The sequence below is a fragment of the Dendrobates tinctorius genome, unplaced genomic scaffold (assembly GCF_039654945.1).
Source record: "Dendrobates tinctorius isolate UK_male_01 unplaced genomic scaffold, ASM3965494v1 ptg000171l, whole genome shotgun sequence".
Taxonomy (NCBI): domain Eukaryota; kingdom Metazoa; phylum Chordata; class Amphibia; order Anura; family Dendrobatidae; genus Dendrobates; species Dendrobates tinctorius.
Window position 1 is genome coordinate 13,053,350 of NW_027361838.1, and position 13,781 is coordinate 13,067,130.

General features: G+C 44.7%; 1 protein-coding gene across 2 annotated transcripts in view; it reads right to left on the reverse strand.

The window, feature by feature from the left end:
• Positions 1-13,781, reverse strand: part of LPIN2 (lipin 2) — a 120,898-nt gene that overhangs the window by 61,936 nt on the left and 45,181 nt on the right. For both annotated transcript variants that reach the window (XM_073550890.1, XM_073550889.1), the window contains exons 5-8: positions 6,213-6,320; positions 5,658-5,781; positions 4,424-4,751; positions 167-266 (exon numbers count right to left, since the gene is read on the reverse strand). In XM_073550890.1, the coding sequence (XP_073406991.1) occupies positions 167-266; positions 4,424-4,751; positions 5,658-5,781; positions 6,213-6,320 (660 nt within the window). The remainder of the gene's footprint in view (positions 1-166; positions 267-4,423; positions 4,752-5,657; positions 5,782-6,212; positions 6,321-13,781) is intronic.

A 13,781-nucleotide genomic window follows, 5' to 3' on the forward strand; every position in this document is an offset into this window, starting at 1 on the left:
AATTATACCTACTGAAACTATGCAAACAAGCATTTAAAAAGAGACGTCAATTTGCCATAGAACTTTTCAGCCATCTCACATGTAAAGCACCATGTAATAAATGGCGCTATATTAACAATAATAATATCGTGGCCAATACACGCACCCTTACTATAATGAAGCTTACCTTTTGGGAAAGTAAAGTGCGGCCACTTCCGGCTCCAAAACATTTAAATCATCCAGATAAATGTCGCCCGGACCCTGATGTTGGCTTCTCTTACGTACACCTGTAGCGAATGACAACATAACTAATGAAAACCATAGCGTCTGATCTTTTTCCATAATGGAATATATATTATGGTATATAGTGATTAATTCAGGAAAATCTGGATTGTGGTGAGCAAAATTTTATGGGAAAGTTAGTGTTCGTTCAGACATCTTTTTGGTCCATTCTGCATCCATATGCAGTTGTGTCAAAATGTGTTTGTTCCCTCCTGATTTCCTATTCTTTTGAATGCTTGTCACACAGATCACTAGACAAATTTAAATATTAGACAAAGATAACAAGTAAATATATGATGCCGTTATTAAATGAAGGTCTGTGTGATTGCCCCCACCACCACCTTGAAAACAAACTCGCTGTGGCACAACTTTTGGGAAGTGGAGTTCAAATTCCCTAGCCACATCCAGGCCTAATTACTGCCACACCTATTTTCAATCAAGAAATAACTTAAATAGGACTTGCCTGACAAAGTGAAGTAGACCAAAAGATTCTCAAAAGCTAGACATCATGCAATCACTTTTTCACACAGGGCCTTGAAGGCTTGGATTTATTTTTTTTCCTTAATAAAGACCTTACTTTAAAAACTGCATTTTGTGTTACTTGTGTTATCTTTGTCTAATATTTAAAAGTTGTTTGGTGATTTGAAACATTTAAGTGTGACTAACATGCAAAAGAATAGGAAATCAGGAAGGTGGCAAATACTTTCACACAACTGTATATTTGTTACCAAAAAAAGTTTGAAAAAGAGTGGAAGGTATGTCCTACTCCTCAATGATTGAATTATTCCCCATTTCAGGCAAGAGATATAGAAAGGCAATATGGAATTAAAACACGACAAATTAAAATCCAACGAATCAGTCTCAGATTTACGATGAGGATTTGCAGTTTATACTGAAGTTCATCTGTATTAAGATCAGCCCCAGTACATGACAATCCCCATCAAAAATCTTGAGACGACATATTGGATATTAATCTGTCGTGTGAACACAAGCTTAGGGTGACATTGGATGCCCTCAGGACAATCAGAACATAAAAGCAGTATGAAATCCCAGTTATTCAGTAGGATAAAACATCATGGAATGGAAAAATGTTCAAATTGCTGGCAATCTACCAAGAACAAGTCATCCCATTAAATATAACACACATGCCGGCTGAGAGATGCTGAAAGCATTACGAAATATCACAAGGGTAATATCAAACAGATCTAGAGGGACCTCTTGAATAAATGAATGCCAACATCCACGATTGGTTGAAGGTCTAAAATGTGTTCACAAATAGCAGGTTTGATGAAGAAGCTGCCATGCCTGAATCCGTTCTATACGTATAAATGGTGAGGATACTGCAGCTTGTGCATGGGTCTCTGCTGATCGCATTCAGGTTAACAGGACGGTCACAGAAAATCAAATACTTCACTTAAGCGTTCGATAAGGCTGGCTGCTTTCTATATACATTACAACTAATGAGACAAAACATCAAGTCTAGAAGTAAATCTGGCGTTGGCACTAACCATGGAGATAAGTACATAAGGAAAACCTGATGTTAGTAGCATGGCTCTAACCAGTTTCCCTTTAAACAAGCTCCAGAGCACAATGAGAAAATGCAGTTAGTATTACAGCAGTCTAACACATTCTTTGCTGTCAGAGGAAAAAACTGCAGTCACAATTGTCTGGCAGTAGCTTGCAACTTTCTCATATATAAAAGGACCCTGGATCAGGCACAGCTTGTATGTGCATGGGGAAGTCAGAGGATCTGTGAGTCAGATGTGTGCCTGGCCTATAATCCTCCTACTGGATGTGTATGACCAGTTTCAATGGGTTATTTTATGCTGTTGAATAGGCGTGCACCAGTACTACCCTGATGCCACCCAGCACCTGCTTGACCGACAGTCCAGACCAGCGGCACAGCAGTGCCCATGTGGTGCTCTCCAGCTTTGACTCGCCAGGGCACAGTTGCACCAAAACTGGCAGTATAAAGGTTCAAAGCAAAGCTTAGCTCCACTATAGAAAAAAGCTTGTTAATTGTATGATTTTACTATTTGTAAAATGGAGATCTCTCTCTTTTGATTCCTTTCCCCTTCCCTTTTAAAATTGTTAAACTTTAATAAAAATTATTTGAAAAGAAAAAAGCTTGTAAGATCAGGCTATAAAGCTGAACTGTGAAAATTAAAAACTTTTTTTTTTTTTTCAGTAAAAAATGTTTGTTTTGCCCCAAAATTTCTTATTTTCACAATGATAACAGGAGCAATATGGACCATACAATTTGTTGTAGAAAATCTCAGATATCGCGTATGTCGTCAAAATCTACTTTTGAGGCACAGTACAAAGCTCAGAAGGGAAGGAGCACAATATTGCAGTGCAGGTTTTGCTATTAAGGTTTGAGGGTGCTATGTCACATTGGTAAAGCCCCTGAGGTGCCACAACAGCAGAAACCCCCATAAGTGACTCCATTTTAAAAAACTACACCTGTCAGTGAATTCATCTAGGTGTGCAGTGATCATACTGACACAACAGCTGGGTCACAGAAGTTTATACCATTGGGCTGTGAAGAAAAAAAGAAAAAATGTAATTTAACCACCAAGATTTTGTGTTAGCCCCAGATTTAACATTTTCATACTGGGGTAAGGGTAAAATGGCAACAAAATGTGTCCTAAAATTTCTGCTGAATATAGAAATACCTCTTATGTGGCTGCACAGTACTGCTTAGTCATACGGCGAGACTCTTGAGGGATGGAGCGCCATTTGCCTCCTGTAGCGCAGATTTTCCTACACTGGTTTGCAGATTCTATATAAAGAGCCCCTTATTGCTAGAAGAGCAGAATCCCCTCTCAAGTGACCCCATTTTGGAAATTATACCCCTTTGGGAATTTGAGTATTGATACTTGGCTCCATGGGTGTTTTCCAGAAACAAGCAGTAGTGGTTAGTGGATGTTGCTGAGTGAAAATTGCAAATCTGCTATTGTAGTGACCAGTACGTTGCAGTCACAAGTAGATTATGCCCAGCTCGCGCTTCTGGAGGCATGCACCCATAAGTTAGTTGGGCTCACATCACTACAGAAATGCTAAACAAGTGGACGCTAGAGATGTTTTACCCACACTGTGGGGCTCAGAAAGGAGGGGGGCATTTAAATTTGATACATTTTTTGGGGGGTGAGAAGTCGTAGCACTTTTCCAAAGCCTTTGTTTTAATAGTCCATCTTTTGCCACAAATCAATTTACACATAATTGATTTGTACCAAAAAACAACAGATATTTTCACCACACTAGACTGTTTCCAAAGCGTCTGGAAAAGGTGATGTGGCCTCGGAGAGTCTAAAAACGTGTGTGCGTATATATATAATATATATATATATATATATATATATATATATATATATATATATACACACATACATACATACATACACACACATATACATACACATTGGCGCACCTTACTTTACTTAGACCAGGGGTCCTCAAAACTACGGCCCGACATTGAACTTCACTGCAGTTCAATGCCAGCGGGCCAGCGGAACGAGGAGCCGTGAAAAGGCGTTGCGCAGCCCTCCATATGCAATGAGCACACACAGATGACATGTGTCATCACGCCGCCTGCGCGGCATGATGACGTCACGCCGCCTATGCCTGTGCAGGGAGAAGACCGAGACAAGCGGGCGCCTCTTCAGAGCAGTGGGGGACATAGGCGAATACTGTTTTGTTTTTTGTTTTTTTAAAAATGCCGGGTCCTATGCTGCCTACTGGGGACTCTCGCACCACACCAGTCTGAGCCTGAGCTAAAAGTGGAGTTCCACCAATATGTGCACTGGTGAGGCTGCAAGTTTGTTGATTTAACTGTACTTCATTTTAAATATTGTATTTGTTCCTGTTTTGTTTTATTACTTCAAAATAAGATATGTGCAGTGTGCATAGCAATTTGTTCAGTTTTTTTTAAAAACTATATTCCAGTACTCCAATGGTATGAGGGGCCGTGATCTGGCCCCGTTTAAAAAGTTTGAGGACCCCTGACTTAGACAATAAGTAACAGGCAGACCTGGGAACAGAGAGTAACCTGGGCCTATCACTGATACGTGTCAGCACCTCTAGTGACACTTTTGGGTGTGACGCAAGCATTTTTTGCAGCATCAGGAGGGAACAAGTGGCTTGTGTTTGGGGTCTTGCGTACCTTTCTTCTTGCTTGGGGAGTCTGTTTTTAGTGCAGGCTTCACATCAGAGAGTGTATCAGCAGCTTCGAGGGAGAGGATCTCCTCCATACTTGGGGAGCTTACGTCGGTTTCCAGGGCGGGTGGCAGTTCGGAATCAACCTGAACACTGATGGAATGAGGTCGTGGTTCTGGCTTATACACCGTGCAAATGGCGTCATCTATATCTATAGACACTTCTTCCTCCGTAGATGCAGACAGCGCCTCGGAACTGATCACCCTAAAGTGCGTGGTTTCAGATGGAGTAATTGTGGCCGTCCGTGGGTGGTCTGTCCTTTCCTTTTTGCTGACCTAAAACAATAACCAGTTAGCCATTAATTCTCTAAACCCATATTTACATTTGGTGAAATCTAGCCAAGCTGTAATATGAAAGCCAACCTGAGAATTATGGCCTACAAGCCGCTTTGTTGGCCTGTGGTACGATCTGGTTTGTGTTAACCCTTTCATTTCTCCCCTGTGCACAACAGGCAGCGTAAGACAGGCCTGGACATTGCATGCATGTTCAGAACCAGTGAAAGGTGATCACGCAAATCATTTATGGATGCACAACAAGGTTATTAAAAGTGAATTTGTCAGACAGACTTTACTACTTAAAAAAGTGGCCTGTCTGTATAGGTCCTAGTACAAAAATAACGTTTTACCTGTTTTGCAGTAATCCAATCTGGCAGTGCTGAGAAATCAAGTGTTGAACCCACATGCAAATTAGCCTAAACATGCATTGGAGGCGTGCCGATGCCCTCCATGTGTTTTGACACCCCCCCCCCCCCCAATTGCACTTCCGGGAAAATTTGCATGTCGGCTCACACAGCTGTCAGATCGGATTACTATACAATTGGTATAACTCTTGTTGTTCTAGCACTTACACAGCCAGACTATTGGTGAGCAAACATGAAAAATATGTTCGAGTTCCCGTGGCTGTTCGACAGCCCCAACATATGCGGGAAGGGATTGCATGTTTGTTAAGCAAACAGAAAGGGAAAAAGTTATTTAAAAAAAAAAAGAGAAAAAAAGAAAGCCTGATGATAACTTGTGCATTTTTTGCATCAGTTCTGGCACCAGTTATTTCAGGCTCCAAAAACAGAGCTGGGTGCAACTAATACAGGAGCACAAGTGTACCCAGCACAAGTCTTATTCACGGGCGAATGGAAAGAACCTTTAAAATAATGCAGATGGATGAAGATGAGAGACACCACGTACCTTGGCGGACTCTGGAAAACCACCCCATGTCCACTCCATCTGGGGCTCTGCTCGTAGCAGAGGGTCTGTTGCTTTAACTTCCAGCTCAGAGTCACTCTTTGGACCCACGGACTGGCAAAAGCCACTAAGTGGAAAAGATATTACAGTTAAGAAGACGAAAATCATTTTCTCAAACAAATCAATCTTCAACATTGACTCATGTTGTGCACAATCCTGACTCCAGATCATTACACTCAGAAATGATCTCCTTAGGAGATCTCTTATCTAGTGAGGAGTGCTCGGACCGCCACTCAAGTGAAGATTGGGGTGCTCTGGTAAGCATCCGCGTATCGCTGGTGCTAAAGTTTCAGCTCTGCATGTTTCGCGGCTGTTAGGCAGCTAATAAGCATGCAGGGTGTCCAGCATGGCGCTCTAGCACCGGTGATTCTCAATGCATACCCAAGCACCCAGATGCTCATCACTACTCCTCTCCTTAATAAGCACATTCTGAGACATAAAACCAAATATTCAGCGCTGGAGATCTGGGATCATTAAATACACTTCTAATGTAGATACCTGTCCAGTGGAGAATAGTCTCCGTCAGATAGGGCATAGTGATCTGGTGAATGGCAGATGAAAGATTCTCTGAACTCCTCCTCCTTTAATACAGAGCTTGATGGGGACCTGGAAATAGAAAGACACAAGTTTCAGCATTCACATAATGTCCCCAGACATCAGCTACACGAGAATTAAGAGCTGGAGGAAGAAGGGTAGAACAACGGAAGTGGTTACTATACAACCAAGTACACTAGTCGAAAGTAGCAGAATCTATTTTAATGCCTTCACAAGATAAGATTGGGATAGATGGGATCCACGTAGAAGTTAAATAGTCAGGTATTACTTATTTAGTGCCGACCCTAAGGCTTGTCATGTACTAGGGGAGGTCTATGCCAATTTCAATCATATGTGAAACAAGAATTGAAGATCCGGTCCGACCTGATCGAGGCCAACTGCTTCATACAGGCTTATGTCAGTTCCGGTCGGGAGGGCTAGAGGTCTAGTCGGGTTTTTTGAGGCAAGAATAAACGGTGCTTCACTGAAACTGGCCTAAGCTTCCCCTAACTGTCCAAACTGGGCATTTATGTGTGGCGGTCAGGTGAAGCAACCATCAGCTGCGTAAAGCCATCTTAAAGGGGTTGTCTAGCAAGAAACATTTACAAATGCACCAGCCCTCTCTAATCACCATCGGAATTAAAAATCTTGTGCTTCAACCTCTATCCCACCACCCCAATACTGGCCAGGTGCTAGCTGGAGTGGGGAAATAAGGGGACTTCCATTCTGTAGATGGTGCTGGTCTCACACTTAGGATCTGCACCTATCAAGGGGTTATTCCACCAAGCCACAAAACAGGTGTTAACGACATGCCGAACCCTTGTGGACCCACTGCTGGGAACACCATCAATTCTGACAATGGGGTTCTTAAAAGGGATGGTCCAAAGTAAAACAACATTTCATTATAAAGCCTTATTAGTGCCAGAATCTAAGCTATTTTTTAATCTACCTGTATTAAAACATCCCTATCCTTCCCCAACTACAATATCTAACTGCTATTCTATTTTTTTCCTATGATGACGCTTTGCTTGAACTTCCCAGGGCATGCAGTGTGTACTCAAACAAACCGTCATCAGAGCAGGGGGCAGAGGCTACAGTCCCTTCCCTCTCCTTGACATGAAGCATCATCAGTGCTGCACGTTTCAGGGGCAGGGCTTGTCCCTGCCGTGTCCCTCCCTGCGAGCTGTGCCATCTGTACGCCCTGTTGTCAGCTCAGATCGGTAATCAGCTAGCAGCAGAGCAGTGTCAGACTAGCCGGCATGCAAGAGAATAGCGCCACCCTCGCTAGTGACCTCACTGGTCTCCTGCACGCCCGGTATCGTGACACTGCTGCTTCCGGATGATTATTACTGATCTGAGCAGACATCGCAGGCGCAGTCACTGGGCAGATCGCACGGCTCGCAGGGAGGGACACAGTAGGGATGAGCACAGCCCCCTGACTCTAGCGTCACCACTTCATTTCAGGGAGGGTACAGGAGCTGTGGCAGTTTTCCAGCATGTGTCAGTTACTTGTCTCACACCGATAACTCCCGTCATGTAAAATAATCTCTGGAGTCAGAGTTATCTTCCAGGCAGCATCCTCCCCATACTCCTGATCAGCTCGTTTACATATAAGAAAAACGTGGATTTTTCTGGAATGAGACATTAGATCACAGATATCAAGGCATCAGTTTATTCAGCTTCTTATGACCTACATGCCCATATAGACAGCTTAGGAGGGTTTGTTCTACTGACATTTCCTTTAACCCCTTCAAGACATCCACCGTACATGCATGGCGGATGTTGGAAGCAGGCTCACACTGTGAGCCTGTGCCGTACCTTGCAGGTGATGGCTGCATATTACAGCCAAGATCTGCCATCAATAATTGCGGTTGGAGCGGTGCTGCACCCGCTACTGTTAACCTGTTAAATGCCACTGTCAATCCCTGACAGCTGCATTTAACACGAGCCGGCATATGTGCGCCCATGACGTGATGGCGGGTCGCCACAACAGTCAGGGTCAGCTGATAACCCCACTGCCTGTCATTACTGAGCTCCTTTGAAACCTGCCTGTGGCCAAGCTTCAAAGGAGACCATGATTTCTGCTATATGCAGCAATGCTGTGACATAACCATATATAGCACAAGTGATCAAATGCGTCAAGTCATCTAAGGGGGCCAACTATAGGGAAAAAAAATAAATAAAAATCACCCCTCTTTTCCCCTATTGAAAATAAAGATATTTAAAAAATAATACACGTTGCATCACCATGTTCAGAAATGTCTGTTCTATAAAAACAATTAACCTGATCGGTAAACACTAAGTGACAAAAATTTAAGATAAAAAAAAAGTCACATGCACCCCAAAATGTTAATAAAAAAAGTCATCTTGCCCCACAAAAAAATAAAAAATAAGCCGTCAAACAGCTCTAGCGGCCGAAAAATAAAAATGTTATTGCTCTCAGAAAATGGCAACACAAAACTAAATTTTATTTTTTTGCAAACTTGATTTTTTTTTTTCACCACTAAAATAATAAACATACTGGACATATCTGTTATCGCCGTAATCATATTAATGAGAAGCCTGTGGAATGGTCATTTTTACCACAAAATGTATATCGTAAAATAAATTCACAAAAAACAAGGTCAGAATTGCATTTTTTTTCTCTCCACAATTTCACTACACCCCCCCCCATTTTCCAGTACACTATGTAGTAAAATGCAGTGTCATTCAAAAGTGCAACTCACAAAAAATAACAAAAAAAAAAAAAAGCCCTCCTAGGTCTGCGTGGACAGAAAAAGCGTAGATACTTACCGTTAACGGTATTTCTCTGAGCCTATGACGGCACCACGGGGACAGGAAACCTACAGATAAAAAGGCTTTACCTCTCTCCCGCATCAGTTGTTTTACAGAGCATCAAAGGAACTTCAGCCTAATACTAACAGAACAACTTGAAGAAAAAACAACTTATCATTAAACTGCGTAGAGGAGACACCATGTGACTATTTCATTAGACTATTTACAATAAGTGCGCACCCCACACGTGTAGGAAGGGAATATACGGGTGCCGTTATGGGCTCAGAGAAATATCGTTAACGGTAAGTAACTACGCTTTTCTCTTTCCCCCCCATGACGGCACCACAGAGAGATTTGCAGAGACTATCTATTAGGGGGGACCACTGCCTCCATCACCCTTCTACCAAAGGTTGAGTCTGAGAAAGTGGCTAGGTCCAGCCGATAGTGGTTAAAGAAAGTTGAGGGAGATGACCGAGTGGAGGCTCTACATATCTGCTCAATGGAGACGCCTGTTCTCTCTGCCCAGGAAGTTGACACCGCTCTTGTAGAATGGGCTGTTATTCTGCCTGGGACGTCCGCCCCCTGCGACAAGTATGACAAGGTGATGGCGTCTCTTATTGACCTCGCAAGCGTGCCCTTTGATGCCTTTCTTGATCCCTGGAAGCAGACAAACAGAGACCTATCCTTCCTACACTCCCTGGTGGCCGCTAGGTACTCAATTAGGCATCTTCTCACATCTAATGTGTGTAACACTTCTTCCCCCCTGTTTTTGGGATTGGGGCAAAAGGAGAGGAGGGAAATTTCCTGAGTTCTATGGAATCGGGATGCTACCTTTGGCAGGTAGTCTGGGTCTATTCTAAGTACCACCCTGTCCTCTAGGATCTGTGTAAATGGAGGGAAGGCTGACAGGGCCTGGATGTCACTGATTCTACGGGCCGACGCTGGGGCTATCAGGAGGGAAGTCTTGAGTGTTATCAATTTTAGTGGAGCCTCTTGCAACGGTTCAAAGGGAGGTTTGGACAGGGCTGAGAGGACCAAGTTTAGGTCCCAGGGAGGAGTGTTTAGGGAAGGCATAGGTCTGGATCTACCGGCCGCCTTAATGAACCTGGCCACCCAACGGTTCCCTGCTAAGTCATAGTTGTAAAGGGCCCCTAGTGCTGCCACCTGAACTTTCAATGTGCTGGTAGCTAACCCCTGCTCTAAGCCCTTCTGCAGGAACTCTAAGATCTTTGATAGAGGTATCTTCCCCCCTGCCCTGGTGTTTGATACCTAGAGGAATTTCCTCCAGATCCTCCCGTACAGTTTAGTGGTTATCGGTTTCCTACTCCATAAAAGAGTGGACACTAAATTTTTTGAGAAGCCTCTGCTGCTCAACAGAGCCCTTTCAAATTCCAGGCTGTCATATGTAGGTTCTCCACCTGAGGGTGCAGTACTGGGCCCTGGGAGAGTAAGTTCGGGATATCCGGGAGAACCCAAGGGTCGGAGATGGACATTCTCTTTAACCACGAGAACCACGTCCTTCTCGGCCATAAGTGGGCTATTAATATTACCCTTGCTTTATCCTCCCGAATCTTCCTCAGAACTGAAGGAGTTAAGGCTATTGGTGGAAACGCATAAGCAAGGGGGAAGTGCCAGGGGATCATGAGGGCAGCCAGGGCTACCGGGTTCCCGGAGGGGTCTATGGAGCAGAAGGTTTTCACCTTCCGGTTTGTCCTGTTGGCGAATAGATCTATGTTAGGTGTTCCCCATAGTTTTGTGATCGGAGTGAAAATTTTCTGATTCAACTCCCACTCCCCTGGTCTTAGTTGTGTGCGATTTAGAAAGTCTGCCGTCACTTTGTCTGCTCCTTTTATGTGTAGTGCGGTCAGTGAGCTGAGATTTCTTCTGCCAACTAAAGATTGATTTTGTCACTTCCCTTAGGGCACGGGATCTTGTATCCCCCTGATGGTTCAAGTAAGCCACTACTGTACGGTTGTCTGAAAACACCCTTACGTGGTGGGACCTGAGGGAGTCCAGAAAATACAGGAGGGCGTGTTTTACCACTAAGAGCTCTCATGTATGAGGAGGTTGCTTCTTCGTCCTCCGACCAGACCCCTTGCACTACCTGGTTGTCTAAGTGAGCCCCCCACCCCCTGGGGCTTGCATCTGTGGTAAGGACTCGAGACATCGGTAATACCCAAGGCACCCCCCGGGATAGGTTGGATGATTCCGTCCACCACTGTAGTGAGAGCGCTGTTTCGAGTGAGATGTTTAACCGCCCTTCTAAATCTCCATGAAGAGAAACCTCTGCGGCCAGTATCTCCCACTGGAGATTCCTTGTGTGGGCTTGAGCCCACTGCACAGCCGGGATGCAGGCTGTCATTGAGCCGAGCAGGGACATGGCCTTCCTCAGAGTTGTCGCTGTGTGAGTTTTTGTCCCTGTCGCTATCTGTTTCATGTGTATCACTTTCCCCTCTGGGAGGCGGCATTCTTGCCTGAGCGAGTCTATGGTAATGCCCAGGTACTCATGTACTTGGTTCGGGACTATCCGAGATTTTGGCAGATTTAGCAGCCAACCTAGGCTGGTCAGTGTCTCCATAGTCCTGTTCAGCTGATCCCTGCAGTGAGAAGGGGAGTTGCCTATCACTAGAAAGTCGTCCAAGTATGGGACTAATAAGTATGTCCTGTTCTCTTAAGTGTGCCATGACTTCCGCTATGTTTTTTGTAAATCTCTTGGTGCGATGGCCAGCCAGAATGGGAGAGCCTTGAATTGGTAATGCCTTATCTCCACCCTTATAGTGACTGCTATCCTGAGATACTGGCGGTAGTCCATGTGTATTGGGACGTGATAGTACGTGTCTTTTAGGTCGAGTACCGTCATGTAACAGGCTGGAAACAGCATTTTTACTGCAGATTTTATTGTTTCCATCTTGAATGGATGGATTATGAGGCACTTGTTTAACTTTTTCAGGTTTATTATTGTCCTGAATGTTCCGTCTGGCTTCCTTCTTAGGAAGATAGGGGAATAGAAGCCTTCTCCTTTTTCCCGGTGGGGGACCTCTTGAATCACTGATTTCTCCACCAGGGTCTGAATCTCTTGTTGGACTGCGTCTTGTCCTTCCCCTGACCGTCTCTGCAGGGTCACTACAAAAGAGGGTTTGGGTGAGGTGTGGAAGTTTAAATTTGAGGCCTGTTTTTACCACATTTAAGATCCAGGAACTGTTTGATATATTTTCCCAGGTTGGGAAGAAGTGGCCCAATGTTCCTCCTACCTGGGAGACACCTTCATTGGAGTTGTTCCTTGTCCGCTGGTTTCCCGAACCTGAACCTTTTCCCTTTCCCTCTTCTGTCCTCCCATTTATCCTGGGAGTTTTTTGGCAGCTTTCTCTGGATAAATTTCCTGCTCCGAAACCGTTTTGAGGGGAAAATTGGACTGGTTGGGGAAAGACTTCTTTTTATCCCCTGCTTTGTCCAGGATATCGTCCAATGTGGGGCCGAAAAGGAATTCACCTTCACAGGGGATGGAGCAAAGTTTGGATTTCGTCTGCAGGTCCCCCATCCAGCACTTGAGCCAGAGTGCTCTCCTTGCCAAAATTCAAAAATGAAGCTGCCCTGGCTGTTAGTCGGATTGAATCTGCAGATGCATCCACTAGAAAGGCCGCTGCTCCTCTCATCAATGGGACGGAGTCTAAAATCTCGCTTCTTGGGGTTTTGTTCTTCAGTTGTTCCTCCAACTGAGTAACCACACCATCAATGCTCTCGCTGTACATGTGGCAGCTATGACGGGTTTCAGTCCACCTCCGGCTGCCTCCCAGGAACCTTTTAGGAATGTTTCTGCTTTTTTGTCCATGGGATCTTTTAATGTTCCCATATCCTTAAACGGCAGAGCAAATTTTTTCGATGCTTTCGCTATGGCTACATCTACCTTTGGCGCTTTCTCCCAATACGAGCAGCTTGGGTCTTCAAAGAGGTATTTCCTTTTCGGAGCAAGGAGGCCCTTTTTTCCGGCCTTTTCCATTCTCTCTGAATTAATGCTAAGATCTTCTCGTTCATGGGGAATGCTTTTTTTTTTCTTTCCAAATCACTGAATATGGCGTCCTGGATAGTTCTTTTGGGTCTGGTGTCTACCAGCCCCATAGTGGTTCTAACTGCCTTTACTAAATTATCCATTTCCTCAATAGGAAAACAGCTACGACCCTCTTCTTCAGAGGACGAGGAGTCGGATGCTGAACTGTCTGAGTTCGATGTTGAAGGTTCGCTCTCCCTATCGCTGAGGTCTGATTCGGGGGTCCCTGGTTTTAGCCTTGCTATGCTTTTTTTTTTCCCCCTGGAGGGTTTTAACAGTGTTTTCTACCAGGTGTTTGATTAGGGCCCTGAGGTCAGAGGCGAACCTCGGAGATTCTTTACAAATCGTGTGATCAATGCACGCTTGGCAGAGCCTTTTCCCCCCACCCTGTGGGAAGCTCCTCTTTACAAAGTGGGCAAATCTTGTGGCTGGCCTTTTGCGTGCACTTCTTCCCCTAGAAGAGAAGGAGGCCCTAGTTACAGCTTGTATATTCACGTAGTCCACTTACCCACCAAGCCGAAGAAGGATACCGGATCTGGAGGGGCCACCGGGTCTGCCGAAGGCTTGTCTTTTGGGGCCACTGCCCCACTGGACTCTTTACTGCGACGGGACTCAGAACGGCTGCTGCGTCTGGTCATTGGCATCCTTCTTCCGGCGTTGCTGTTGCTGTGGTGATTGCCGCGGCTGCCGCTGGTGCCCTGTGTCGGAGGGCA